General features: G+C 35.9%; 1 protein-coding gene across 1 annotated transcript in view; it reads right to left on the bottom strand.

Annotated features, from left to right (window-relative positions):
- RNGTT (RNA guanylyltransferase and 5'-phosphatase) overlaps window positions 1-26,667 on the bottom strand; it is a 342,236-nt gene that overhangs the window by 314,859 nt on the left and 710 nt on the right. Inside the window, exons 2-4 of the mRNA XM_059177113.1 lie at window positions 17,385-17,494; window positions 13,836-13,939; window positions 13,660-13,748 (exon numbers count right to left, since the gene is read on the bottom strand). Of these exons, the coding sequence (XP_059033096.1) occupies window positions 13,660-13,748; window positions 13,836-13,939; window positions 17,385-17,494 (303 nt within the window). The remainder of the gene's footprint in view (window positions 1-13,659; window positions 13,749-13,835; window positions 13,940-17,384; window positions 17,495-26,667) is intronic.

The raw sequence follows: 26,667 nt of genomic DNA, 5'->3' as shown, positions 1-26,667 counted from the left end.
CTTTGGAGAACAGTATGGAGATTCCTCAAGAAATTAAAAATAGAACTTCCCTATGACCTGCAATTGCACTCCTGGGTATTTACCCCACAGATACAGATGTAGTGAAAAGAAGGGCCATCTGTACCCCAATGTATATAGCAGCAATGGCCACGGTCGCCAAACTATGGAAAGAACCAAGATGCCCTTCAATGGATGAATGGATAAGGAAGATGTGGTCCATATACACTATGGAGTATTATGCCTCCATCAGAGAGGATGAATACCCAACTTTTGTAGCAACATGGACGGGACTGGAAGAGATTACGCTGAGTGAAATAAGTCAAGCAGAGAGAGTCAATTATCATATGGATTCACTTATTTGTGGAGCATAACAAATAGCATGGAGGACATGGGGAGTTAGAGAGGAGAAGGGAGTTGGGGGAAATTGGAAGGGGAGGTGAACCATGAGAGACTATGGACTCTGCAAAACAAACTGAGGGTTTTGAAGGGGCGGGGGGTGGGAGGTTGGGGTACCAGGTGGTGGGTATTATAGAGGGCACAGATTGCATGGAGCACTGGGTGTGGTGCAATAATAATGAATACTGTTATGCTGAAAATAAATTTAAAAAAATAAAGTGTTTTTATCAAACACACACACACACAACATTTGACTGGGTCTGAAATAATTGATGGATATACAGTACAATAAAAATAAAACTACTTTGATGTTCTCTTAGAAACTGACAATGTCTTTACATTATTTTATAATATTTAAAACAAACTTTCAGGGAGCAGCTGGATGGCTCAGTCAGTTGGACTGTTGGTTTCTGCTCAGGTCATGATCTCATGGTCCTGAGATCAAGCTCCACATCCAGCCTTGTGCTATGTATGTGTGGAGGGTGCCTAAGACTTTCTTTCCCTCTCCCTCAGCCCCTCCTTGCCACTCTCTCTCCCTTAAATAAGTAACTCTTTAAAAAGGTAAAATAAACTTGCAGAAGAAAAACCTGAGAAAAAGAATTTTTTCTTAAACCTTTTTTCAATACATACTCAAATGCAGTCCTACCTCTATACTAAAAAGCTGCAAATGAGCTTCATAAAAATGACTGCATTTTTAAATCACTTTAACTACTTTGAAGAAGTAATTAAAATAGTTTGGTTGACATTATTAACGTGACATTACTTAAGTCACTCTCCCACAAACATCGAAAATGAAGCTTTTCCTATTATCTCTGTTTAATGGAAAGATATCTCGACATTTAAGACCATATCTTAACAAACTACTCTTCTCTTTGTATATAAAGCAATCTAACAAAGGGCAACCAAAAATCAAATATATAAATAAACTAAAAGAATTACAAAACTTCTAGAAGACAATATGGAAGAAAATCTTTGCAACCTTAGTGTAGGAAAAGATTTCTCAGATAAAACATGAAATAAAAGGAAATATTGATAAATAGTGCTACTTCATAAAGGTAAATGTCTGCTCTTTGAAAGATGTCATTGAGAAAATAAAAACACCAGGGGACGCCTGGGTGGCTCAGTCACTAAGTGTCCTGACTCAATTTTGGCTCAGAGCATGATCTCGGGGTCCTGAAATCGAGCCCCACGTCGGATTGCATGCGAGGTGTGGAGCCTGGTTAAAAGTCTCTCTTTCCCTCTTCTCCTCTCCTAGCTCTCTCTTCCTCTGAAAAGAAAAAAAAGGGCGCCTGGGTGGCTCAGTGGGTTAAGCAGCTGCCTTCGGCTCAGGTCATGATCTCAGGGTCCTGGAATTGAGTCCCGCATCGGGCTCTCTGCTCGGCGGGGAGCCTGCTTATTCCTCTCTCTCTCTCTCTCTGCCTGCCTCTCTGCCTACTTGTGATCTCTCTCTCTCTGTCAAATAAATAAATAAAATCTTAAATAAATAAATAAATAAATAAAAAGGGGAAAAAAGGAAGAAAAAAAAACTAGCCACAAAATATATTTTCATTACATATATCTAATAAAGAACTTCTATCCAGAATATATAAGTAAATCTTACAACTCAGTAATAAAACAAACACCTAATATTTTTACAACTGGGCAAAAGATTACAAGACACTTTACAAAAGAATGTGTGTAAATGATCAAGAAGTACATGAAAAGACAATCAATATCATTATCATTAAAATAAAAATGAAAATCACAATGCAATCCCCTACACACCAATTAAAATAGATAAAATCAAAAAGACTAACAATGTCATATGTAAGTGAGGATATAGAGGAATTGAAACCCTCATGCACTGCTGGTAGAAATATAAAATAACACAATCACTTTAGAAAACTGTTTGGCAATTTCTTAAAAAGTTAAACATACATCTACATCAAATGACCCAGACATTCTAATCCTAGTTATTGACTGAAGAAAAATAAAAATATATGTGCAAAGACATACATAAAGATTAATGTCCACAGCAACTTTATTTATAATGACCAAAAAGTGCAGATACCCCAAATGTCAACCATCAAGTAAAGGGATAAATACGTAGTATATCCATTCAATAACTACTATTCAGCCATAAAAATGAATGAATTACTAATAAATACAATGAGGATGATTTCAAAACCTGTGTGAAAGCAGAAAACAAAACAAAACAAAAAACAGGAAGTCCATATATACAAATTTCTTTCACATAAAGTCTATAATATGCAAAAATGTGTATGGAAACATGAAAGACCCTGAATAGCCAAAGCAGTCTTAGGAAAAATAACAGAATTGGAGGCATCATACTTCCTGACTTCAAATTATACCACAAAACTGTAGTGATTAAAAACAGTATGGTACTGGTATAAAGACAGACCTATAGACTGATGGAATAGAACAGGGAACCTAATTAAACTCCTGCATATACCGTCAACTAATATTCAATAAGGGAACCCAGAACACTGAACGGGAAATGTCAGTCTCTTCAACAAATGATGTTCATGCAGAACAATAAACCTGGACCCCATCTTACACTATTCACAAAAATTAACTCAAAACAGATTAAAGACTTAAACATAAGACCCAATGCCATAAAACTCCAGAAAAAAATATAGGGGAAAAACTACTCAACACTGATCTTGCCAATGATTTTTTGGATATGACACCAAAAGCACAAACAACCAAAGCAAATATCAATAAATGAAACAACATCAAACTTAAAAGCTTCTACCCAAATAAACAAATGAAATGAAATGAAATGGCAATCTACAGAATGAGAAAGAAATTGTGAAAACCATACATTATATCAGGGACTAATATCCAAAATATATAAGGAACTCATACAATTCAGTAACAAAAAAACAAGTCAATTTAAAAATGGCCCTAGGATCTCAAAAGACATTTTTCTAAAGACATCAAAATGGCCAATGGGTATATTAAAAGATACTTAACATCACTAATCATCAGGGAAATATAAATCTAAACCACAATGAGATATCACATCACACCTGTTAAAATGGTTATCACCAAGGCAACAAGAGTTAAGTACTGGCATGGATGTGATGAAAGGGGAACTCCTACACTGCTGGTGGGAATGTAAATTGGTTCAACCACTGGAAAACATGGAGGTTCCTCAAAAAATTAAAAATACATCTACCATATGATCTAAAAATTCCACTCTGGATATGTACCCAAAGGAAATGAAAATAGAATATTGAGATATATGCTTTTCCATGTTTATTGCAGCATTACTGACAATAGCCAAGATATGGAAACAACCTAATCACCCATCAATGGATGAAGGAATATGTAAGATGTGGGAGGAGGGTGCATGTAATGGAACTTTAGTCAGAAGGAAGAACATTCTGCCATTTACAACAACACAGATGAACCTTGACATATTATGCTAAATAAGGGAGATACATCAGACAGCAAAAGACAAGTACAGTATGATATTACTTATATGTGAAAATAAAAAAAGACAAACTCATAAAATCAGAAGACTAAAACAGTAGTTACCAGGAAATGGGGGCAGGAAGGAGGTAAAAGACAGAGTTATTTAAATGTAAACAAATTTAAATTAATTAATTAAAACAAATTTGCAATGAGTAGTAAGAGCCAGAGATTTAATGCACAGCATAGTGAATATAAACAATATTGTATTATGCTCATCAAACCTGAGAAGAAACAACTTAATTATTCCAACCCCTAAAAAAAAAATTATGTAACATGATAGAGGTGCTAATTATTGCTACAATGGCAACCATATTACAATATATAAATATATCAAATTAACATATTGTACACCTTAAATTTCCACAATGTCATATGTCAAATATATTTCAATTAAAACAACTTCTAAAAAATCCAAATTAATCTATAGTGACAGAATGTAGGAAGTGATTGCCTAATCTGTAACTAAAGTTTGAAGAGAGGCTGAACACAAAGGGGCATAAGATGCAAATGCTCTGAACCTTGGTTGTAGTTTCATGGGTATCTACATCATTAAACTGTACATTTTAAATGAATGCAGCTCATTATATACCTCAATAATGATAACTGTTTTTAAATCCAGTTAATAAAGTGAGGGGCACCGGAGTGGTTCAGTCAGTTAAGCATCTGCCTTCGGCTCAGGTCATAAACTTGGGGTCCTGGGATGGAGTCCCATGTCAGGCTCTCTGCTCAGTGGGAAGTCTGCTTCTACCTCTCCCTTTTCCTCTCTCCCTGCTTGTGCTCTCTCTCATATAAATAAATAAAATAAATTCTTTAAAAAAAAAAAACAACAACAACAAACCTAGAAGTTAAAGTGAGATGCTGATGTAAGTCTGCAATAGGCATTAAAAACATATTCCAGGGACACCTGGGTGGCTCAGTTGGTTGGACGACTGCCTTCGGCTCAGGTCATGATCCTGGAGTCCCGGGATGGAGTCCCGCATCGGACTCCCAGCTCCATGGGGAGTCTGCTTCTCTCTCTGACCTTCTCCTCATTCATGCTCTCTCTCACTGTCTCTCTCTCAAGTAAATAAATAAAATCTTTAAAAAATAAAAAAAATTAAAAAAAAAAAAAAACATATTCCAAAACACTTGTTTTTAACAACTGACTTTATCAAAGATGTAACTTTGGTACATTTTTATTTTTTATACATTTTTAAAGATATACAAATAAAAGTATCATTTTCATGTCATTTCTGTAACACGGTAAGATTTCTTTCCAAAAAAGGTTTTTGCTACTTTAAAAAAAAAATTTGAAACCAGTATCATAGAGTTATCATCAACTACACCAAATCACCTATTTTCTACATTCATACTAAATAATCATTAATATTTAGAATAAAAACCTTAGTCAATGAGCAACACCCAATTAACAAGGACATAAAGGAACTACACACAGGAGCAATCTGTGCAAACAAAAATATGCATGAATCAAAACACCACATATGGCAAAACTATAAATGAATCAGAATGGCTATAACATGGAGTATAATAAGAAAGGAATACCAAATGCAGTTGGGAGGCAGTGAGAAGGACAATATCCTGAAGAAAACTATGTACCATACTAAAGACAGTATATGGGCAATGGAGAGATATTAAAAAATTTTAAGCATGGCAATAAGTTTTAAGTTTTTTTAAAAAAAACACTCCAGGGGCACCTGGCTGGCTCAGTCAGAAAAGCATGCAACTCTTGATCTCAATCAAGGTTGTGGGTTTGAGCCCCATGCTGGGTGTAGAGATTACTTACATACATACATACACACTTACATACATACTAAATAAATGTTTAAAGAATAAATAAATAAATAACTCACTCCAATGGCAGTTCAACTGAAGACACAGAAGAAGCAACAACGAAGGCAAGAAAAACAGTAAGGAAGCCATCACAGTAATTTAGATGTGAGATAAGGGTCTTGAGTGTCAAGGGACATAATGTTAGCGATAATGAGGGGAGGCAGACTAAAGAGACATTTAAGGCAGAATCTCCAATATGAGGGGTGAATGACCAGCAACATAGAGAGAAAAGACGTACAAGGAGTCTCTGGTTTCGATGTGGTTAAGTAGGCAGTGGCAACATTTACTAGCTCAGGAAGTACAGGAGTTAGTTACATCAGTCTTATAGGCATGGTAATGAGTACAGTTGGTGATGATGAGTTTAAGGTTCTTCTAGGACTTCAAAGTATTTGGGAAAAAAGTAGCAAAGAGCTTCACAGAGAGGTGGAGAGCTGTCTAGAGCTGCAAATTAAAGAATAATCAACATCTATTGACCTAGGAAAGAAGGCTGTGGTACAGATAAGATCACTAAGAATGGGTATATAAAAATTAAGAGATGAAAATTAATAATGAAATCTGAAGAAAACCAACCTTTCAAGAATAAGTAAGGGGGGAAAACTTATTTATAAAAAAGACCAAGAATAAAAGCCATGGGGTCAAGAAAAAAAAGAGAACATGGAGTCACATACAACAACAACAACAACAAAAAAAAAAAAGTTTCAAGACATGACTGTTCAACTGTTTAAATGTCACAATTAGAAGTGAAAGTCACTATTTGTGTAAGAGTGCACAGGGAGGACTCCAGATTGCAATGTAGTGAATGGGAATAAGTGAATTCAAGTATCCATCTTTCAAAAATTCAGCTGGGAAGCAGAAGGGGAAATATAAAACAAGAAGAAAGGTGTGGGATTTGGGGGGTATCATTTAATATAAGAGGCTTAGATATGTTTCCTATGTTTACAGTCTGAGAAGAAGCTGGTTAAGTCACAGAGGTTGACAATAATTGAATAACAAGGATACAACTGAAATAAGTTTCTAAAGAGATAAAAACAGCTCAACCTTGAACAGGAAAAATACCCCTTAGAAATAAACGACTGTAGGGGCGCCTGGGTAGCTCAGTGGGTTAAGCTGCTGCCTTCGGCTCGGGTCATGATCTCAGGGTCCTGGGATCGAGTCCCACATCGGGCTCTCTGCTCAGCAGGGAGCCTGCTTCCCTCTCTCTCTCTCTCTCTGCCTGCCTCTCCATCTACTTGTGATTTCTCTCTGTCAAATAAATACATAAAATCTTTAAAAATGCAAACTATTTAGAAAAAAAAAGAAATAAACGACTGTAATCATGAAACTATAAATTCCATTATCTCCATTGCTTTTTAAGGAAAGGGGCCTCAAAAATTACAAAGTTAGCTATAAACAAACATTTTTACACAACATGAATCTAAACCAAACATGTAAATTTTCCTTCTGCTTTATATTTCAGACCATTTTAAGCAAAAAATATTCTAAGGTAAAAATGTTTCTCACCTAAACCACTACTGTTTTTCATTCTAACTTTAACTCTAGCAAGATATTTTTATGAATAGAAAATGTAAGAATAATTGCTAATGAAGTGATTAAGCCATGTGATGAAATATAAAGTAAGAAAGTACCACAGCTCTTTTAATATTCCTTGTTATACAAATACATAAAATTTTAGTCTTATTATACTTTAAACCACTAATAGATGACTGGAGTTTTAAACTAAGATATAGCTATAAAAACTTCATGAAAGCAAATCTCTACAGAAAAATTTGGAAGATCATGTATTTGTTGTTTAAAAAAAAAAATCCATTAACTAGAAGTTTAGTATAACAGGTCTTCAATATTAAAAAAGAACATTTTTCAGTTTTCCTCAGTTCATTATGAGAATGGGTCCATCTAGTGGCAAGTAAAGCAGAGTTTGTATCTAAAGATTAGCTCACTATTAGCTATTTTTTTTCTCACTATTAACTATTTTAAGTCAACTTCTTATTCAAATTTGAAAATGTATCTAGAAAAATTCATTTTCTAGGTAAGCTAATACAATAAAATAAATTTATATAGCATGTCAAAAAATATTTTTTAAGATGCTATTTATTTATTTGTTTGTTTATTTATTTATTTATTTATTTGACAGAGAGAGAGAGACAGCCAGAGAGGGAACACAAGAAGGGGGAGTGAGAGAGGGAGAAGCTAGCTCCCCACTGAGCAGGGAGCCCGATGCGGGGCTCAATCCCAGGACCCTGAGATCATGACCTGAGTCAAAGGCAGACACTCAACAACTAAGCCACCCAGCTGCCCTCAACATGTCAAAAAATATTAACACTAATATACATATTAACATTAATATATATATTAAGGGAAAACCACAGTTCTTTAAAAATCAAATCAAATGAAGCAAGAGAGGTGGGCACCTGGCTGGCTTAGTATGTAGGGCATGCAACTCTTGATCTTGGGGTTGTAAGTTCAAGCTCCATGTTCACTACAGTGATTACTTAAAAATAAAGTCTTTCCAAAAAAAAAAAAAAAGAGAGAGAGAAGAAACAATCTCCCAGCAAAGGAGAGAAAGATGAGCTATAACAATATTAACATACATCCTGGATATATAAATAAAAACCAGGAAGAGGTGATTTATAAAAGCTTAGTTGAAGCATATCAATAGTACTGATGTTGAAACACCCTGGACTAAAGGAACAAAAATAAGAACAGAAAAAGAAAACTAACAATTATTAAGAACTTATTATATGCCAAGTTATCTTATTTTTATTAAAGTTTTTTACCAAAATAACATATGCTACTCATGAAAATACATAGTCACAAATCAGTTACAATATTTATAATTGGAAACACCCAAATTAACTACAGGCATCAGTTATATATCTATTATATAGTCTATCATTTACCAAGAAATCAGCTGTTTCTCTTTTAACATAGATTTTTTTTTAATTTCTCCAGTCCATAAAATTCTTTTTTAAAGATTTTTTCATTATATTTATTTATATTTATATTTATTTATTATTTTATATTTATTATTTATTATTATATTTATTGTTTATTTATTTTTATTTATTTATTTCTTTGACAGAAATCACAAGAAGGCAGAGAGAGAGGGGGAAGCAGGCTCCCCACTGAGCAGAGAGCCCAATGTGGGGCTTGATCCCAGGACCCTGAGACCATGACCTGAGCTGAAAGCAGAGTGTTAACCCACTGAGCTATCCAGCCGCCCCCACAAAATTCTTATTCTCAAGACAGTTACTTTGGCACATGCAAACAAATGCACTATAGTTCCATAATCTCTTACTTGTAATTATAATTTTTTTTAAATGCTCTAAAAAGATTAAGGTTCTTGGTAAATAATTTGAGGACAAAACCTGACCTGAACTAATGTGGCATTTATTTATAGTCTATTTTTCCCACTTAGTATATATGAATATTCATATGTTTAACTGCAGAAATGCTAATGTGTTTAATTACGGAATGGTCTCTGACACCTAGGTTATCTCTAAATATTATTTTCTAAATAGAAACCACTAAAAGGAACCAATCTCCTTAGAGATATAACTGATTCCCAGGTCTGGAAAACATCATGTGCCAGAAAACAAGGAAAGCATCAAAGACTAATGGGTGAAATCAAACCAACTTGAAGGGACTCCCATTGCTCCCACTGCTCCAAATTGGAGCACTTTGGACATTAAGAATAAATGTTGACTGCAACTGATTTAAATACGTCAACTATATAAAAATAACTCCAACAATACAACTGGACAATTTATAACAAGGGTCAACTTCTTTTCCTAAACCTGGAAATACTAATCTTTCTAAAACCAGACATCTGTTCCTGAATGTTAAGACTTATTGCCTTCCTCTGAATTCTTCAAATACATTTAGCATCTACCCATACAATGATTTCTCTCAAATGAGAAAACAGCTGTCACCCAAATGAAGGCCACAATGATAATTTAGGCTGCATATCTTTTACACATCTAAATATATGCATATATGTGTGTACTTGTTACATGTATTCTCGTGAATGTGTAAATACCTATACAAATACACATCACAATACTGTATGGCATATATTCCTTTGTTATTGTTCTTCTGTTAAATATAGTTACATACTCTATAAAAGACCTGCTTTATCAGATATGTAAACTATTCCCAGTTTTTATTACAAGTGAAGCTGTGCTGAAATTCCTTCCACATAAATCTTTATGTCCATCTCTACTTCCTTAAAATGAAGTCTTAGATGTAGTATTCATAAGTCAAAGTATATAAACACTTAGGAAGACCTTGAAAACTATCACCATATTGTCCCTCCAGAGAAGTAGTACCAATTAACACTCTAATTAACAATGTATGAGCGCACCCAATGTATCCAATCCTTGACATTATAATTTTTTAAATCTTTCCAATTTGAAGGGGGAAATAACAACTATATTTTAACTGCATCTCTAATTAACAAATGAAAAATTGTTTTCATGTTTCTTGGTTATTTATATTTTACTTTTTATATATTTCTTATATATTTTTTATAAGTCATTGTATTTCATTATTTTGCCAGTTGGATCATAAAATCTCTTTGTACATGTATTTTTTATGATTTTATTTATTGATAGATTTAAGAGAGAGAAAAAGGGAGCAAGCAGGGGGAGGGAGAGAGAAAAGTAGACTCTTTGCTGAGTGCTGAACCAGACGCATGGCTCGATCTCACAGCCCCAAGATTATGACCTGAGCCGAAATCAAGAGACGCTAACCAATTGAGCCACCCAGGTGCCCCTCTTTGTATATATTTTTAACCAGTCATATGCTTCAAATATTTGTCCAAATTTCAAATAATCCTTTTGCTCTGTTTGTTATGTTTTATAGTTCAGAAATTCTTTTACATTTTCATGAGTTAATCTAGACACCAAGGAAGCAACAACTTAGAGATCTGAACTTTGAAGTCAGAAACTGGATTGAAAACCTGGCTTAAATCCTTATTAGATGTGTGACCATGGGCAAACTAATTTCTCTGAGACTTAGTTTTTTTATCTGTAAAAAGGGCGATAACACCCCATACTATACAGTTGTTATGAGGATTATATTCATTCATTCCTTCATTCATCGTTTCCCATCATGTCTCCCAGGCAAAGAAAAAGCACTCATTAATAGCAGCAGGAACAATTATCACTGATAGAGAACATATTTTAATTTTTGATAGCAGCTCTCAAATTTAAGTGTGAGTAAAAAGTCACCTAAGATCCTTGTTTAAAAAAAAAGAAAAAAAAAATTGGATTTCTAGGCTTCAACCCCAGAGTTTTTGATTATGTAGGTCCAGGACGAGGCCCTAAAACAAACATTTCTAATAAGCATCCTCAGGTCATTCTGATGCAAGCAGTCCAAGATACTCTTAAAGAAATATTTATGGATTCTGCCTTTGGTAATGTAACTGAAATATCCTAGCTCACTCTAGAATTATGTAAATACTGACCTATATTTTCTCCTATATGCTTATGGGTCCTTTTAAAAATATTTAATCCTTGGGGCGCCTGGGTGGCTCAGTGGGTTAAAGCCTCTGCCTTCGGCTCGGGTCATGATCCCAGAGTCCTGGGATCGAGCCCCGCATCGGGCTCTCTGCTCGGCGGCGAGCCTGCTTCCCCCTCTCTCTCTGCCTGCCTCTCTGCCTGCTTGTGATCTCTCTCTCTCTGTCAAATAAATAAATAAAATATTTAAAAAAAAATATTTAATCCATCTAAAATACATGTTATTAAATAGTGGACTAATGTTTATTAAATAATCAGAACTTCCTGCTACGATTTGGAAAAAATCTCCTCTATCACCAGAAAACTACTGTACTTTCCATTACTACACTCTATGCTTTAATAACTGGTAAGGACAATCCCCTCATTATTTCTGTTTTTCAAAATTTCCTTACTGATAATATCACCTGTTTCATTTGCCAAACAATTTTTTTCTGTGTTCAATATATGTTAAGTATGTGGAGACAGTAAATTTCACAAATAAAATAAATTAACTTCATAATAACTCTTCCAAAGTCTCACTGGGGTTTTGCTTAGAATTATGCTAAAAATTGAAATTAATTTGGGAATAAATATCTCCCATTTCTTCAAATCTTTTAATATTCAAGTATATTTTCTTCAAAAAGATCTCCTACACTTCTTAATAAACTTTATTCCTTGGTATCCTGTACTTCTGTTACAGAAAAGAAAAGTGGCTTAGAGTGTGAACTTACAAATAAGATTGCTTAGGATATAATCTAAACTCTAACCATTACAAACTGTGTGAATGACGTTGAGCAAGTCACTTAATCTTTCCAAGCTTCAGTTACTCATTATAAAATGGGGGCAGCGATAAAGTCTATGTAAGAGGATTGTTTTAAGAATGAATGAAATGAGATAAAAAAAAAAAAAAGGAATGAAATGAGATAATGAATGTAAAATGGTTTACAGAGTGACTAGTACAGAGGAAATGCTCCATAAATGTTAACCAGTATTATCATTAAGATTAGTAAGACTATCCTCTTACTTCCTATTTACTGTTTATTTACAAGAAAGTTGCTGATGTTTTCTTTTTTATCTTTGTTCAAATATATCCCCTGAATTTTCTTACTATTCATAATAGTTTTCCAGTTAATTCTCTGAATAGGGAAAATATTAACTGCTTAAAACGTAAAGAAGAAATCACAAAATAAAAAACTATTCAATAAGCTATGCTAAAACAAATGGTTGGTTATACAGAAAACATTTAAATTAGGTCCTCAATTCAAACCATATGTCAATATAAATATCAGAAAGAACAAAGAATCAAAGCTAAAATTCAAACCTTAAAAATTCTAGACCAGTCCTAGTAGCACTGTTTATAATAGAAAAAAACAAATGGAAAACAAGTGAAATGTCATCTTAAGTAACTGTCAGGTTTTTTCATTTTACCTATTTAGTATATTTATTGTTTATTGCCTGCCTTCCTCCCACATCCCCTCCCCCCTACTTCTAGTCCACACTAAAATATAAGCTCCAGGAGAGCAGAGATTTTTTTTCCATTTTCTCCACTGATGTGTTCCAAGAGCCTGCACCTTGCAAGGAGCAGCAATCAATAAATATCTCCTGAAACTGTTGTCCATCAACAGGAGAATGGATAAACTAGAGGGTATTCGTGATGGAACACTATAATAGCAAAAAATGAACCACAGTTACATACATCATCATGGGTCTCTCTCAGAAATATAATCCTGAGTGAAAATAGTTTTACAATATGTAAGGTATAAAATGCAAAATTATTTTTTAAAAAAATGAAGTGTTTAAGGTAAAGTTTCCCAGTGGTATACATAAAGAGGGGCAATTAGGGCTTTAGCTTGAAAAATATAAAAATTACAAAAATACATTTCATTGTTCACAAAAGTTTAGGTCTATTGCTCTAATTAATCACTTTTCTTAGGCACCTGGGTGGCTCAGTGGGTTAAAGACTCTGCCTTCAGCTCAGGTCATGATCCCAGGGTCCTGGGATCGAGTCCCACATCAGGCTCTCTGCTCAAGCAGGGAGCCTGCTTCCTCCTCTCTCTCTGCCTGCCTCTCTGCCTACTTGTGGTCTCTGTCAAATAAATAAATAAATAAATCTTTTTTTTTTTTTAAATCATTTTTCTTAGTGATTATTTTTTTTTAAGATTTTATTTATTTATTTGACAGAGAGAAATCACAAGTAGATGGAGAGGCAGGCAGAGAGAGAGAGAGGGAATCAGGCTCCCTGCTGAGCAGAGAGCCCGATGCGGGACTCAATCCCAGGACCCTGAGATCACAACCCGAGCCGAAGGCAGCGGCTTAACCCACTGAGCCACCCAGGCGCCCAGTGATTACTTTAAAAAGAAAAAAAAGAACTTTCTATCACCTCACCTGCTAAAAAGAAAATGGAAACCCAAACACAAAATAAAATATTTAAACAGTGGTAAAGTAAAGCCAGACATACCTATAAGTTCAGGTGGGTTTCTTTCATTAAACCGCTCACAGAGACGAATGAATGTCTCAGTATTCTCAGTTGTAGGGCACTCGCCGTGTCTAGTAATATGGAAACATTTTTTTAAGAAGAAATTGCAAATTTCAGCAAAATGTTTCAATATTAAAGAATCTTAATACATGACTTACCCTTTACATTGAAGTTTTATATATTTGATCCCTTCTTTTTCTATGTCATTTCTGTCATAGAACCTCGAAGTATTTGTCAAATCTACTAACAAGCCCATTTTAACCTTAAAAAAAAAAAAGAGAAAGAAGAAAAAGAGAAAAAAGCAGATTTACTAGTAACTGAATTTGTTCCAAAACAAACTGATTAAATGGCAATACTCCAGTTCATCCACTTACACTGAGGGAGATTTTATGTTCACTCAACTAATGAACTACTGATAACAAAAGCATCACTTACTCAAGTCTTATTCAAGGTACTAGAACTTAGAAGGCACTAAATGAAATAAATTAAACCTCAAACCGATGAGAGAACTAGAACATAAGCAAAACGTAGTCCACTTCAACATCACAGAAGTCTACCTATAAATGCAGACATGGATGCAGTTTTCTAAGTCTGTCCCCCCCAACCTATAATTCATTAGACAAGAGGATACAGCAAGAGTAGCATGTATGTGAAATACACCCCAACCCCCAAGCACACATCAACCAGTATTCCAAGCAGCTATCACTGTATCACATACTAGGCAGTTAAATTCTAACGTGAGTATTATATAAGGCAAAAAGTATGTACAGTCAAAATTTTCTTATAAATCCCTTAAATCATCAGTAAAGAACAGTACATAAGGCCATAACTGTGCATCTCATTGAAGATTTAATCCCATCTCTCAGTCAGTTTTTCTTCCTGCATTGGAAAAAAAAATCATTATTTCTTCTGTTGGGCATTAACTAATGTAGTTGGCTTGTGATCAGGGACCAAGTAGCTTAAAAAATCTTTAACAACTAGAATCACATTCAGACTAATAAGAGAGTCTCACTAAGATACGCACACTGGAACTGAGCCACGTAAAAGAAGTTAACTCACACATCCTCTGCCTCAGTCTGAAGCACATATTCTCTGGGAAGAATGACAAGGGAAACAATCTGCAATTTTAAAATTGTTATTTGTCTCTCTTTTATTATCACTTTTATTGAGTACCTAGTGTTGGATGTGCCTGAAGGAGACTGGTTTACATAATGATTTGACTCCACTTTTAGGGGGGAAAAAAAGGCAAAGACATTTATATTTCATGTACAACAAAACTGACAAAGCTAACAAAATTGTTTGTCTCCAAAATATTAACTAGCTACCACATGTGTTCCACTGATTTCTCCAGATTCCTTAGATTAAGTGCAGATGACAGCTAGGTCTACCCATCATGTGAGCTCTTACAGGAAATGTATTTCTTAGCGCATTTTCTACAATCTGCCACCCCTGGGCCTACTTCTCTTCCCACACAGCTTCTGCAGTTATCTTCATTCCTTCAGAGGACATGTATTGTCAAACACAGAGTTAGATCTCATTAATACAGCTTCTCAGAGAGTTAGAATTAGAACCCATGTTGTTTGTATCCGGATCCAAAATAAGATATGGATCAAAAGTGGAGATGGACAAGAATATACGAGTTTTCTAAATACATAGAAACACTTTAGCCAAGGAAATGGAGAAACTGTACTGTATGACTTAACTGCCTGGAGCCCCATATATAAGTATGTATGTATGTGCTTGTCTGTTGTGTGTCTGTATGGATAATGTGATTGTGTGTTAATGTATCTGCATACACATATACACATACATATACTACACATACATATTTATTTTTCATTATAGTCCAACCCATGAAGTAAGGATAATAAGAGTACCTATTTCATGGAATTATCGTGCGATTCAATAAAGGGATTGCTCTGTGCCAAGCTCTATACTATAAGCTTTATATGCACTAATTTTATTTACAGATGAGGAAATTGAATCAGGAAGAGATTATGTAACTTGCCCAACAGAGCTATAAGTGGCAAAATGGAAATCAAAACCAGGATGTGGCTTCTAAGCCCAAACTCTTACCATACCAACCAGGAAATATTTAATGCTCTATAAACGTTAACTAAGACTTTCAAAGTCATTATTGATAACGAAAATAAAAGTTAAAAGTTTACAAAAAATATAAACAAAGACTCAAAAACTATACCAAGAAAAGGGATGAGTAAATCTCAAATATCTCATATTTCAAATCTCATATATCAAAATATGGTTTTCAAGGTAAAGTAAATCTCATATATCAAAATATAGTTTTCAAAATCTAAGTGACAATTTTTCTATCCCACAATAGAAACCCTTGCACATAATGAGTAGCAATATTGGATTAATGTACTAAAACAGAAGAGTACAAACAGTAACAAGTTGAATTATGTCCCCTAATAAAATATGTTCTAATCCTAACTCCCAGTACCTGTGAATGTGATATTATTGAGAAATAGGGCTATAGAGTCTTTATAAATATAATCAATTTAAGAGGAGATCACGCTGGATTAGGGAGCCCTTAAAAAACAGAAATTTGGACAGACACACACAGGAGATGTCAACAAGAGCAATGACCCACAGAGCTACAAGCCAAGGAATGCCAACGATCACTGGCATTAACCAGAAGCTAGCAGAAAAGAGTGAATGGAAAAGATTCTCCCTCCAAGCCTCCAAAAGGAATCCTTTCCTGCACCTTGATTTAGAACTTCCAGTGTCCAGAACTGTGAGAGGATAAATGTCTGTTTTAAGTCACCCAGTTTGTGGTAATTTGTTACAAGAGCCCTAGGAAGCTAATTTAATCAGTATTATGTCAGAATAATATAAAAAATAATGAAGTTTCATTTAGGAAAATAGTTTGGCCTTTTCTTGTAAAATTAGGTATGCACACAGCCATCATACTCTAAATATTTATCCCAGAAAAATGGCAACTGTACATGAATGTTCACATAACTGTGTGCAACACCCCACAACTGCAGATAACTCAAATAACTCAATATAACTCAAATAACTCAGTGGGAGAAGAGTTTAATAAAATCTGATACATCTAAACAAGTGAATAATATTCAACAATTAAAAGGAACAAACTTTTTGTTGAAACATACAATTTGGATGGACCTCAAGGGCATTATGGTTAGTGAAAAAAGCCAATCCCAAAAGGCCACATACTATTTTATTCCATTTATATAACATTCTCGACAAAGCTACAGAGATGGAAAACAGATTAGCAGGTGCCAGTGTACAGGAATGGGGGGTGGGGTAAAATTTGACTATAAGGGGGTAGCATGAGAGAGTTCCTTTGTGGAGATGAAAAAGTTCTGTAACTAATACCACGAATCTGTACATTGGATCAAACTGCAGAGAACTATACACACATACACACAAATGAATATAAAAATTGGTAAAAACTAAACAAGGTCTGTAATCAATTCAAAAGTACTGTACAAATGTCAATTTCCTGCTTTGATATTGTACTACAATTATATAAGATGTTACCATTGGGAACACCATTAGGAAAAGCTGGGAGGCGGGTTCACAGAATTCTATGCAAAATTTTTGCAACTTCCTTTTGGTCAATAAATTATTTCAAAATAAGAAGTTTTTTTTTAAAGCCACCTGAAGAACAAGAAAGGGATAAAAACATACTAAAACAATATCCAAAATGTTTTGTTTCTTACCTTCAGACTCTTTAGATAATTTGAGAGCATACTGGGATGGAACCGATTTTCTTCAGCAACTTGACTATCATATCTTGGTCCTAACATTGTCTTCAGAGGTAAGAATCTTCCTAAACAACATTAAGATGGGCAACAATTTTCATTAAAGAAAATTTCCATGTTGAAACTATAATTAGGTATTCTCAAAATCACTTTCTTAAAACATTTTAAATGGAACTGTTCATGAAGAATTCTTAATCTAAACTACACTTTTAAAAGGTACCACCTTAGAATTCCTTTTTTTAATATTTTATTTATTTATTTTACAGAGATCACAAGTAGGCAGAGAGGCAGGCAGAGAGAGTGAGAGCGAAGCAGGCTCTCTGCTGAGCAGAGAGCCCGATGCGGGACTTGATCCCAGGACCCTGAGATCATGACCTGAGCCGAAGGCAGCGGCTTAACCCACTGAGCCACCCAGGTGCCCCCCACCTTAGAATTTTTTAAGGACAATATAAATTCCAGAAATTGACAATCAAATAGAATAGCAAAAGAAAGGAGCTCCTGGGTGGCCCAGTCAGGTGAGCATCCAACTCAGTTTCAGTTCAGGTCATGATATCAGGGGTCATAGGATCGAAACCCATATGGGGCTCCAAGCTCAGCAGGGAGTCTGCTTGAGATTCTTTCCCCCTCCTTCTCTCTCCCCTTCTGCTCCTCCCCAGAGCACAAGTGCACTCTCTCTCCCTCCCTCTAAAATAGAAAAATAAGTATTTAAAAAAAAAAAAAGAATAAAGAATAGCAAAAGAAAAACTACCAGTGAATGGAACTTCCAAAAAAACTCCTTAAGTTGGGGAGCAAGTATGAACAAAATAGGTAAAGTGGATTAAGAGGTACAAACTTCCAGTTACGAAATAAGTATGTCACAGAGATGAAAAGTACAGCATAGGATAGAGTCAATAATATTGTAATAACATTGTATGGTGACAGATGGTTAACTACATTTATTCTAGTGAGCACTAATTTACAAAACAGTCAAATCACTGCACTGTACACCTGAAACTATGAAAACACTGTATATCAACCATACTTAATTAATAAAAAAATTTTAAGTAAAAATAATTTTAAAATTTTTAAGAAATTGCTGTTTAAAAAAGGACTAAGGTTTTAAACTACTACATTAAAAAGTTATTGCCTTGGGCGCCTGGGTGGCTCAGTGGTTAAGCCGCTGCCTTCGGCTCAGGTCATGATCTCAGGGTCCTGGGATCGAGTCCCGCATCGGGCTCTCTGCTCAGCAGGGAGCCTGCTTCCTCCTCTCTCTCTCTCTGTCTGCCTCTCTGCCTACTTGTGATTTCTCTCTGTCAAATAAATAAATAAAAATCTTTAAAAAAAAAAAAAAAAAAAGTTATTGCCTTAAAGCTTTTAAAGATATAATACTAGAAAACTGATAATAGAATGCATTAAATCAGTCCTTAAAATTCCTAATTATACTACCCCACTATGAGGTTGGAACCTTCCCCATCTTACGCACTTTATCCTGCAGTCCAGGATAGGGACAATGCTGAGAAGCATGCTAATCAAAATCCCTCTTAAAACCACTACCGGTGATCATAATTTCAACAAGACCAACTGACCCTTTTGACCCTTTTTTTTCCTGAATCATATCTAAGCACAGGTATATTATACCTTATATAATCAATTTTAAAATCAACTATTTTAACTGATTTATATCTTAAAACACAATAATATCAGTAGGAATAAACAGCTACCTAAAATAACATGAGTGAAACCTTAACATCTGTCCAGAGACTTTAACCTGAATTTCATAAAAAATAATTTTTTTAAGTTTTATGTTTTGGGTGCCTGGGTGGCTCAGTCAGTTAAGCATCTCCCTTCAGCTCAGGTCATGATCCCAGGGACTTGGGATCAAGTCCCACATCAGGCTCCCTGCTCAGTAGGGAGTTGGGAGTCTGCTTCTCCCTCTATCGCTCCCCCTGCTAATGATCTTTCTCTCCCACTCTCCCTCTCCATCTCTCTCTCTCTCTCTCTCTCTCTCAGATAAATAAAATCATTAAAAAAATAAAGTTTTACATTTTATGTACCAAACCACCCAAGATAACCAATAACTTCCACATTGCTAAATCAGATAGATAATCTCAGTTCTCAAAGAACTGCCCACTTTTTAATCCAAGTTCACTTTTAATTCAATTTTATTTATAATTCTTAAATCAGTTTTTTACTTGGCTTTTTGGCACTACAACCCCTTGGTTTTCATCCCATTTCTCTGACCTCTACCTCTCAACCTCCTTTAAGGGCTCCTCCTTATCTCCCTGACCCTTCAATGTTTTGTCCTAGGGCTCTGTCCTTGGACGTCCTATCAATATTCACTCACTCACCTGGTGTCTCATCTCATCATAGAGCTTTAAAAGCCATGAATGTGCTGCTGACTCATAATGTGCACTTCCAGTCCAAACCTCTCCCTGAACTCTAGGCTCAGATATCAAGCTGCCTACGTGACTTAGTCTGTAGTTGATGTCTAACAGATGTCTCAGACCTGATCTCCAAAACTGAACTCTCAACATTCAAGCACTTAAAAGGTGCTCCTCTCATGGTCTTCCTCATCTCAGCAAATTGTAACACTATTTTTTCAGTAGCTCAGGCCAAGCCCTTTGGCATTATCCTTGACCCCTGTCTTTTTCTCATACCCCATTTTCTTTTTTTTTTTTTTTTTTTTTTTTACTTCTGAAATTCTCTTTTTTATTATTTTTTATTAACATATAATGTATTATTTGCCCCAGGGGTACAGGTCTGTGAATCATCAGGCTTACACATTTTACAGCACTCACCATAGCACATTCCCTCCCCAATGTCCACATCACAACCACCCTCTCACACCTCCCCTCCCCCCAGCAACCCTCAGTTTGTTTTGTGAGATTAAGAGTCTCTTATGGTTTGTCTCCCTCCTGATTCCATCTTGTTTCAATTTTTCCTTCCCTACCTTCCAAACCCTCCACTCTGCCTCTCAAATTCCTCATATCAGGGAGATCATATGATAACTGTCTTTCTCTGATTGACTTATTTCACTCAGCACAATACCCTCTAGTTCCATCCACATCATTGCAAATGGCAAGATTTCATTTCTTTTGATGGCTGCATAGTATTCCATTGAATCTTTACACCACTTCTTCTTTATCCATTCATTTGTTGATGGACATCTAGGTTCTTTCCATAGTTTGGCTATTGTGGACATTGCTGCTATAAACATTCGGGTGCACATGCCCCTTAGGATCACTACATTCGTATCTTTAGGGTAAATACCCAGTAGAGCCATTGCTAGGTCGTAAGGTAGTTCTATTTTCAGCTTTTTGAGGAACCTCCATGCTGTTTTTCAGAGTGGCTGCACCAGCTTGCATTCCCACCAACAGTATAGGAGGGCTCCCCTTTCTCTGCATCCTCTCCAACATCTGTCGTTTCCTGACTTGTTAATTTTAGCCACTCTGACTGGTGTGAGGCAGTATCTCATTGTGGTTTTGATTCATATTTCCCTGATGCTGAGTGATGTTGAGCATTTTTTCATGTGTCTATTGGCCATCAGAAATGTCTGTTCACATTTTGAGCCCATTTCTTGATTGGATTATTCTTTGCGTGTTGAGTTTGATAAGTTCTTTATATATTTTGGATACTAGCCCTTTATCTGATATGTCATTTGTGAATATCTTCTCCCATTCTGTCAGTTATCTTTTGGTTTTGTTGACTGTTTCCTTTGCTGTGCAAAAGCTTTTGATCTTGAAGAAGTCCCAATAGTCCATTTTTTTCCCCTGCTTCCCTTGCCTTTGCGATGTTTCTAGGAAGAAGTTGCTTCGGCTGAGGTCGAAGAGGTTGCTGCCTGTGTTCTCCTCAAGGATTTTGATGAATTCCTGTCTCACATTAAGGTCTTTCATCCACTTTGAGTCTATTTTTGTGTTTGGTGTAAGGAAATAGTTCAGTTTCATTCTCACACCCCATTTTCAATCCATCAGCAAATCCTCTCAGATCTATCTTCAAAACATATCATACACTTCTCACCATCTCTACCATCAACTCACAGTAATTATTATACTACATTGGCTTATCTAATAAATATTTAAAGAGTACCCATTATGTACTAAGCACTGTTCTAGGTACATGAAATGCATTAGTGAAAAGGAAAAAAAAAAAAAAAACAGATAAAAGGGCACCTGGGTGGCTCAGTGGGTTAAAACCTATGCCTTCAGCTCAGGTCATGATCCCAGGGTGCTAGGATCGAGCCCTGAATCGGGCTCTCTCCTCAGCAGGGAGCCTGATTCCTCCTCTCTCTCTGCCTGCCTCTCTGCCTACTTGTGATCTCTGTCTGTCAAATAAATAAACAAAATCTTTATTAAAAAAAAAAAAAAACCCAGATAAAAATCCCTGTCCTCAGGGGCACCTGGATGGCTCAGTTGGTTAAGCGCCTGCCTTCAGCTCTGGTCATGATCCCAGGATCCTGGGATTGAGCCCCGCATCAGGCTCTCTGCTCAGCAGGGAGCCTTCTTCTCCCTCTCCCTCTCTGCTCATGTGCTATCTCTCATTCTCTCTCTCTCAAATAAAAATAAAATCTTTTGAAAAAAAAAATCCCTGCTCTCAAAGAGCTTACACTCTATTGGGGAAAGATAAACCATAAACAAGAAACATAATAATTAAGTAAGTAATACAGATTAGAAGATTCTCCCACTAGACCCTCTCTCCTTCTCACTTTTGTCTCAGAGGCACAATCCTGTTTCCATCAGCTCCTCCAGGCTTCACTTTCCTTATCCAATGTTAAAAAGTCCACAGCTGATCACCATGGTCAGTCCCACTAAATACCCTTAACCTCCCTGATCCTGCATATCACTCAGCCATACTTAACCTAGAAAAAACCAGACCTCAATAAACTCAACCACCTGACTTCTTTGGGCCTAAACCTATACAGCTCAGAGCTTGCAAAGAAAAATTTCACCACAAAGCAGATGGCTGACACCATAAACTATGTCTAAGTCATCTCCCTAGCCCTAAGGACTAACACAAAGTACTCTAACACAAAGACTCTCAAGTATTTGCTGGTAAAATGACTCCAAAGTCACCATCCCTATCACAATACTGTTTCATATTACATTCCTACAGTTAGTTTCAAGTAAGTTCTTCACACATAGTAAGCACAGTAATTTTATGTTGAATAATCTCCCTTTAAGAAATGAGAATTCTTGTTTTTTCAAAGTGTTCCCCTAAAATCTATCACTCATAAGGTGAATAAAATAATTTTTCAAAAATAAAACTTGGCCCTATCTCCAGGAGCTCTCCCTCACTGGAAGTCTGATTTAATCAGAGAAAGTAACTTCATAGTGGAACAGATTATATATATAATTAGTACCATCTTCTTTCTGATTCAGGAAAATTATGAAATCTAATACTACTGAGATGTATCCTAATGTTCACATTGAGAAAATGTAAACAGCCATAACACATTTTCCTAAATACGCCAAATACTAAGGAAATTATACAATAAGCATGGATTACTTCAGTGAGTTTAAGCCTCTGCCTTTGGCTCAGGTCATGATCTCAGGGTCCTGGGATTGATCCCCACATCGGTTTCTCTGCCCAGCAGGGAGCCTGCTTCCCCCTCTCTCTCTGCCTACCTCTCTGCCTACTTGTGATCTCTATCTCTCTGTCAAATAAATTTAAAAATCTTAAAAAAAAAAAAGAAAGAAAGAAAAAGAAAATAGGAGGTAGAAAGTAGAATGTGAATTACTCCTTATTTTTCACTAAAGTTGCAAGAATATAACTAGTATTTTTTACTCCACCTACTGTAAAACATTGCGAACCTGCATTTCCAAAATATACAATGCGGTATGAACACTCCTAGGAGAGGCAGAGACAGAACTTTAAGGGAAATTTACAGAAACTTATCAAGAATCATACATTGTGGAGCGCCTAGGTGGCTCAGTGGGTTTTAAAGCCTCTGCCTTCAGCTCAGGTCATGATCTCAAGGTCCTGGGATTGAGCCCCACATCGGGGTCTCTGCTCAGTAGGGAGCCTGCTTCCTCCTCTCTCTCTCTGCCCGCCTCTCCGCCTACTTGTAATCTCTGTCTGTCAAATAAGTAAATAAAATCTTTAAAAAAAAAAAAAAAAGAATTGTACATTGTGTTCACTGTACTTTCTAATAAGCATCACAACCAAAGCAATACTGATTACTAGTAAAAATCCAGCTCAATTATCAGGAGGCCTAGGGTTCTGTCCATGGATCATAGTTAATCTGATAGATGAGCTTAGTATCTCACCGAACCACAATAATTAAAGAGTCTAATTTTGGGAAGCCAAAATATTCCAATACAATAATAAGGAAAAGCTTAATTCCTGGCCCTTAATTCCCAGCAGAGGGAGAAAAAAAGGCACACAACTCTATTTCTGAGAGAGACCTAAAGCTACCTGGAAGTCAGCACCTTACCTGCTGCTATCTACCCCAAGTCAGTGCCACACTTGTTCTATTTAACAATAAGTCAGTGTTCTGATCTTTGTCACTGCCAGCCTGCACATTACATTAGAACTCTGATATTTAAACAATTTTTCTAACTCCAAATTAAAAAATAATCACTTTGGCAAGAACTTTATGATCTTGTTTTTCTCACAAATCAGCGTAGCAGATAATTCTAGTGAAAGAATCCAGGAAACATGCTCCAAGCTAGAAAAGAAACCATACATCTGGGATCCCTGGGTGGCTCAGTTGGTTTAGCATCTGCCTTCAGCTCAGGTCATGATCCCAGTGTCCTGTTGAGTTCCACATCAGACTCCTTGTTCAGCCGGGAGCTTGCTGCTCTCCCTACTTGTGTGCCGGCACTCACTCTCTCTCTCTCCCTGACAAATAATAATAAATAAAATCTTTAAAAAAAAAAAAAGAAGAAGAAGAAGAAGAAGCCACTGATCTAAATCTAGAGGCTTTTCCATAACTCCATAGAAAAAAGCCACATGTAATAAAGAAAGGATTCACTACAAAGTTAGAGATGGTAAGGGGAGAAAAGTCAAAACGGCCTATAAAGAAAAATGTAAAGAACTGTGACCAATTAATTTGAATAAGTACAATGATTACCAAGAACAACTGCTTTTATTACAAGTGAAAATGCATATAAAAACGGTTAGAGTTGTGGCACCTGGGTGGCTCAGTGGGTTAAGCCTCTGCCTTTGGCTCAAGTCATGATCTCAGGGTCCTGGGATCAAGCACCTGGGATCTGCCTGCCTCTCTGCCTAGTTGTGATTTTTCTCTCTCTGTCAAATAAATAAACTCTTTAAAAAAAAAAAAAAAAAGGTTAGAGCAGGAGTGTCTAAATGGCACAGTCACTTAAGCAACCACCTCTTGATTTCAGCTCAGGTCATAACCTCAGGATGGTGAGATTGAGTTCTACACCAAGCTCTGCATTCAGGAGGGAGTCAGAGGCTGCTTGAGATTCTCTGCCCCTCCCCTTGCTTGTATGTACTCTCTCTCTCTAATAAATCTTTTTTAAAAAATGGTTAGAGCATGAAGAAAATTTTTTCATTTTTCATTAAAGACATTTCCTCACCCTAAGACTTGCTTAGGTTATCTTTCAGTATTATTTTTAGCCATCATTGATATGGCTCTACTTACTAAGGATTTTATGTAAAATGTGGGGAAAAAAAAAAACCCTGACAAAGCAGGAGAATTAGGAACCTGAATTTTAAAAGGGTTCTTGGGACACCTAGGTGGCTCAGTTAAGCGTCTGCCTTGGTCTCAGGTCATGATCTCCAGGTTCTGGAATCAAGTCCCACACATCGGGCTCCCAGCTCAGCAGGGAGTCTGCTTCTGCCTCTCCCCTAGCTTGTGCTCTGTCTCTGTCTCTCCCTCTCTCTTAAATGAATTTAAAAAAAAAAAATCTTGACAAACCATAAGAGACTCTTAATGTCACAAAACAAACTGAGAATGGCCGGGGAGAGGCAGGTAAGGAGAGAGTGGTGGAGTTATGAACATTGAGGACAGTATGTGCTATGGTGAGTGCTGTGAAGTGTGTAAACCTGGCGACTCACACAGCTGTACCCCTGGGGCTAATAATACATTATATGTTTATAAAAAAACAAAAAATTAAATTTTTTTTAAAAATTAAAAAAAAATCTTTAAAAAAAATAAAAAAGGACTCTTTCAACAATTTCAAATAACTAGTAAGACATACTATAGATATATACATAACATGTAATCATAGTTCACTACAAAACCCTTTAATTTTTGTTGCAAAATACCTTCTAGAATCAGCAGCAAGTTGTAGTTCAAATGTAAATCATTCACTCCTCAAAAACACAGTGTTAAGAAAATGAAAAACCAAGCCACAGACGGGAGAAAAAAAAATTTAAGCATATATCCAACATACAATTTGTATTTACAATATATAAAGAAGTCTAACAATTGAACAATAAGATAAAAACCCAATTAAAAAATCAGTACACGATCTGGACATCTCACAGAAGATATGTGAATTGCCAAGAAGCTCACATACACCACAAACCACAATATAACTAAATACCTATTATCGTGGGTAAAATTAAAAAGACTGACCATACCAAGCCTTGGAGAGGATATGAACTAAACAGAACTCTCAGACATTAATGGTGGGAATGTAAAATGCTATGGCTTTTAAAAAGAGTTTGACATTTTTTTAAAAGGTTAAACATACACCTACCATATGATCCTTTCCTCTCCTAGAAACTGACACAAGAGAAATGAAAGCATATATCCATACAAATTACTGTACAGGAATGTTCATAGCAGGTTAATTTGTAATAGCCAAAAACTGCAAACAACCTAAATGACTATCAGTGAGTGTATGGATAAACAAATGTGCTGCATCCATTAACAATGGACTACTACTGTTTGTATGTGCAATAAAAAGGGATGCACATACAAACATACAAGAACTTGGATAAATCTCAAAATAACAATGCTGAGCAAAAGAATACAGAGACCTTCCCCCCAAAACAAGTGAATGCACTGTATGATTCCATTTTTTTTTAAGTATAGAAAATGCAAACTAATCTATGACAGAAAGCATGTAAGAGATTGCCTGAGGAGGAAGGGATTACAGGGGGCAGTCGAAACTCTTGAGAGGTGATGGTTATGTTCACTGTTTTGATTGTAGTGATGGTTTCATGGGTGTTTCACTGGAAGTGTGTCTGTGTATGCGGCATTTCTCACACAGCACTTTAAGGTTTGTTGTGTGTCAAACTCAATGAAGACGCAAAAATTCACAACAAAATCGTTTTTAAAAACCAAACTCCA

This window comes from Mustela lutreola, chromosome 6 (assembly GCF_030435805.1).
Source record: "Mustela lutreola isolate mMusLut2 chromosome 6, mMusLut2.pri, whole genome shotgun sequence".
NCBI lineage: Eukaryota > Metazoa > Chordata > Mammalia > Carnivora > Mustelidae > Mustela > Mustela lutreola.
This window is presented reverse-complemented; position numbering and strand designations above follow the sequence as displayed.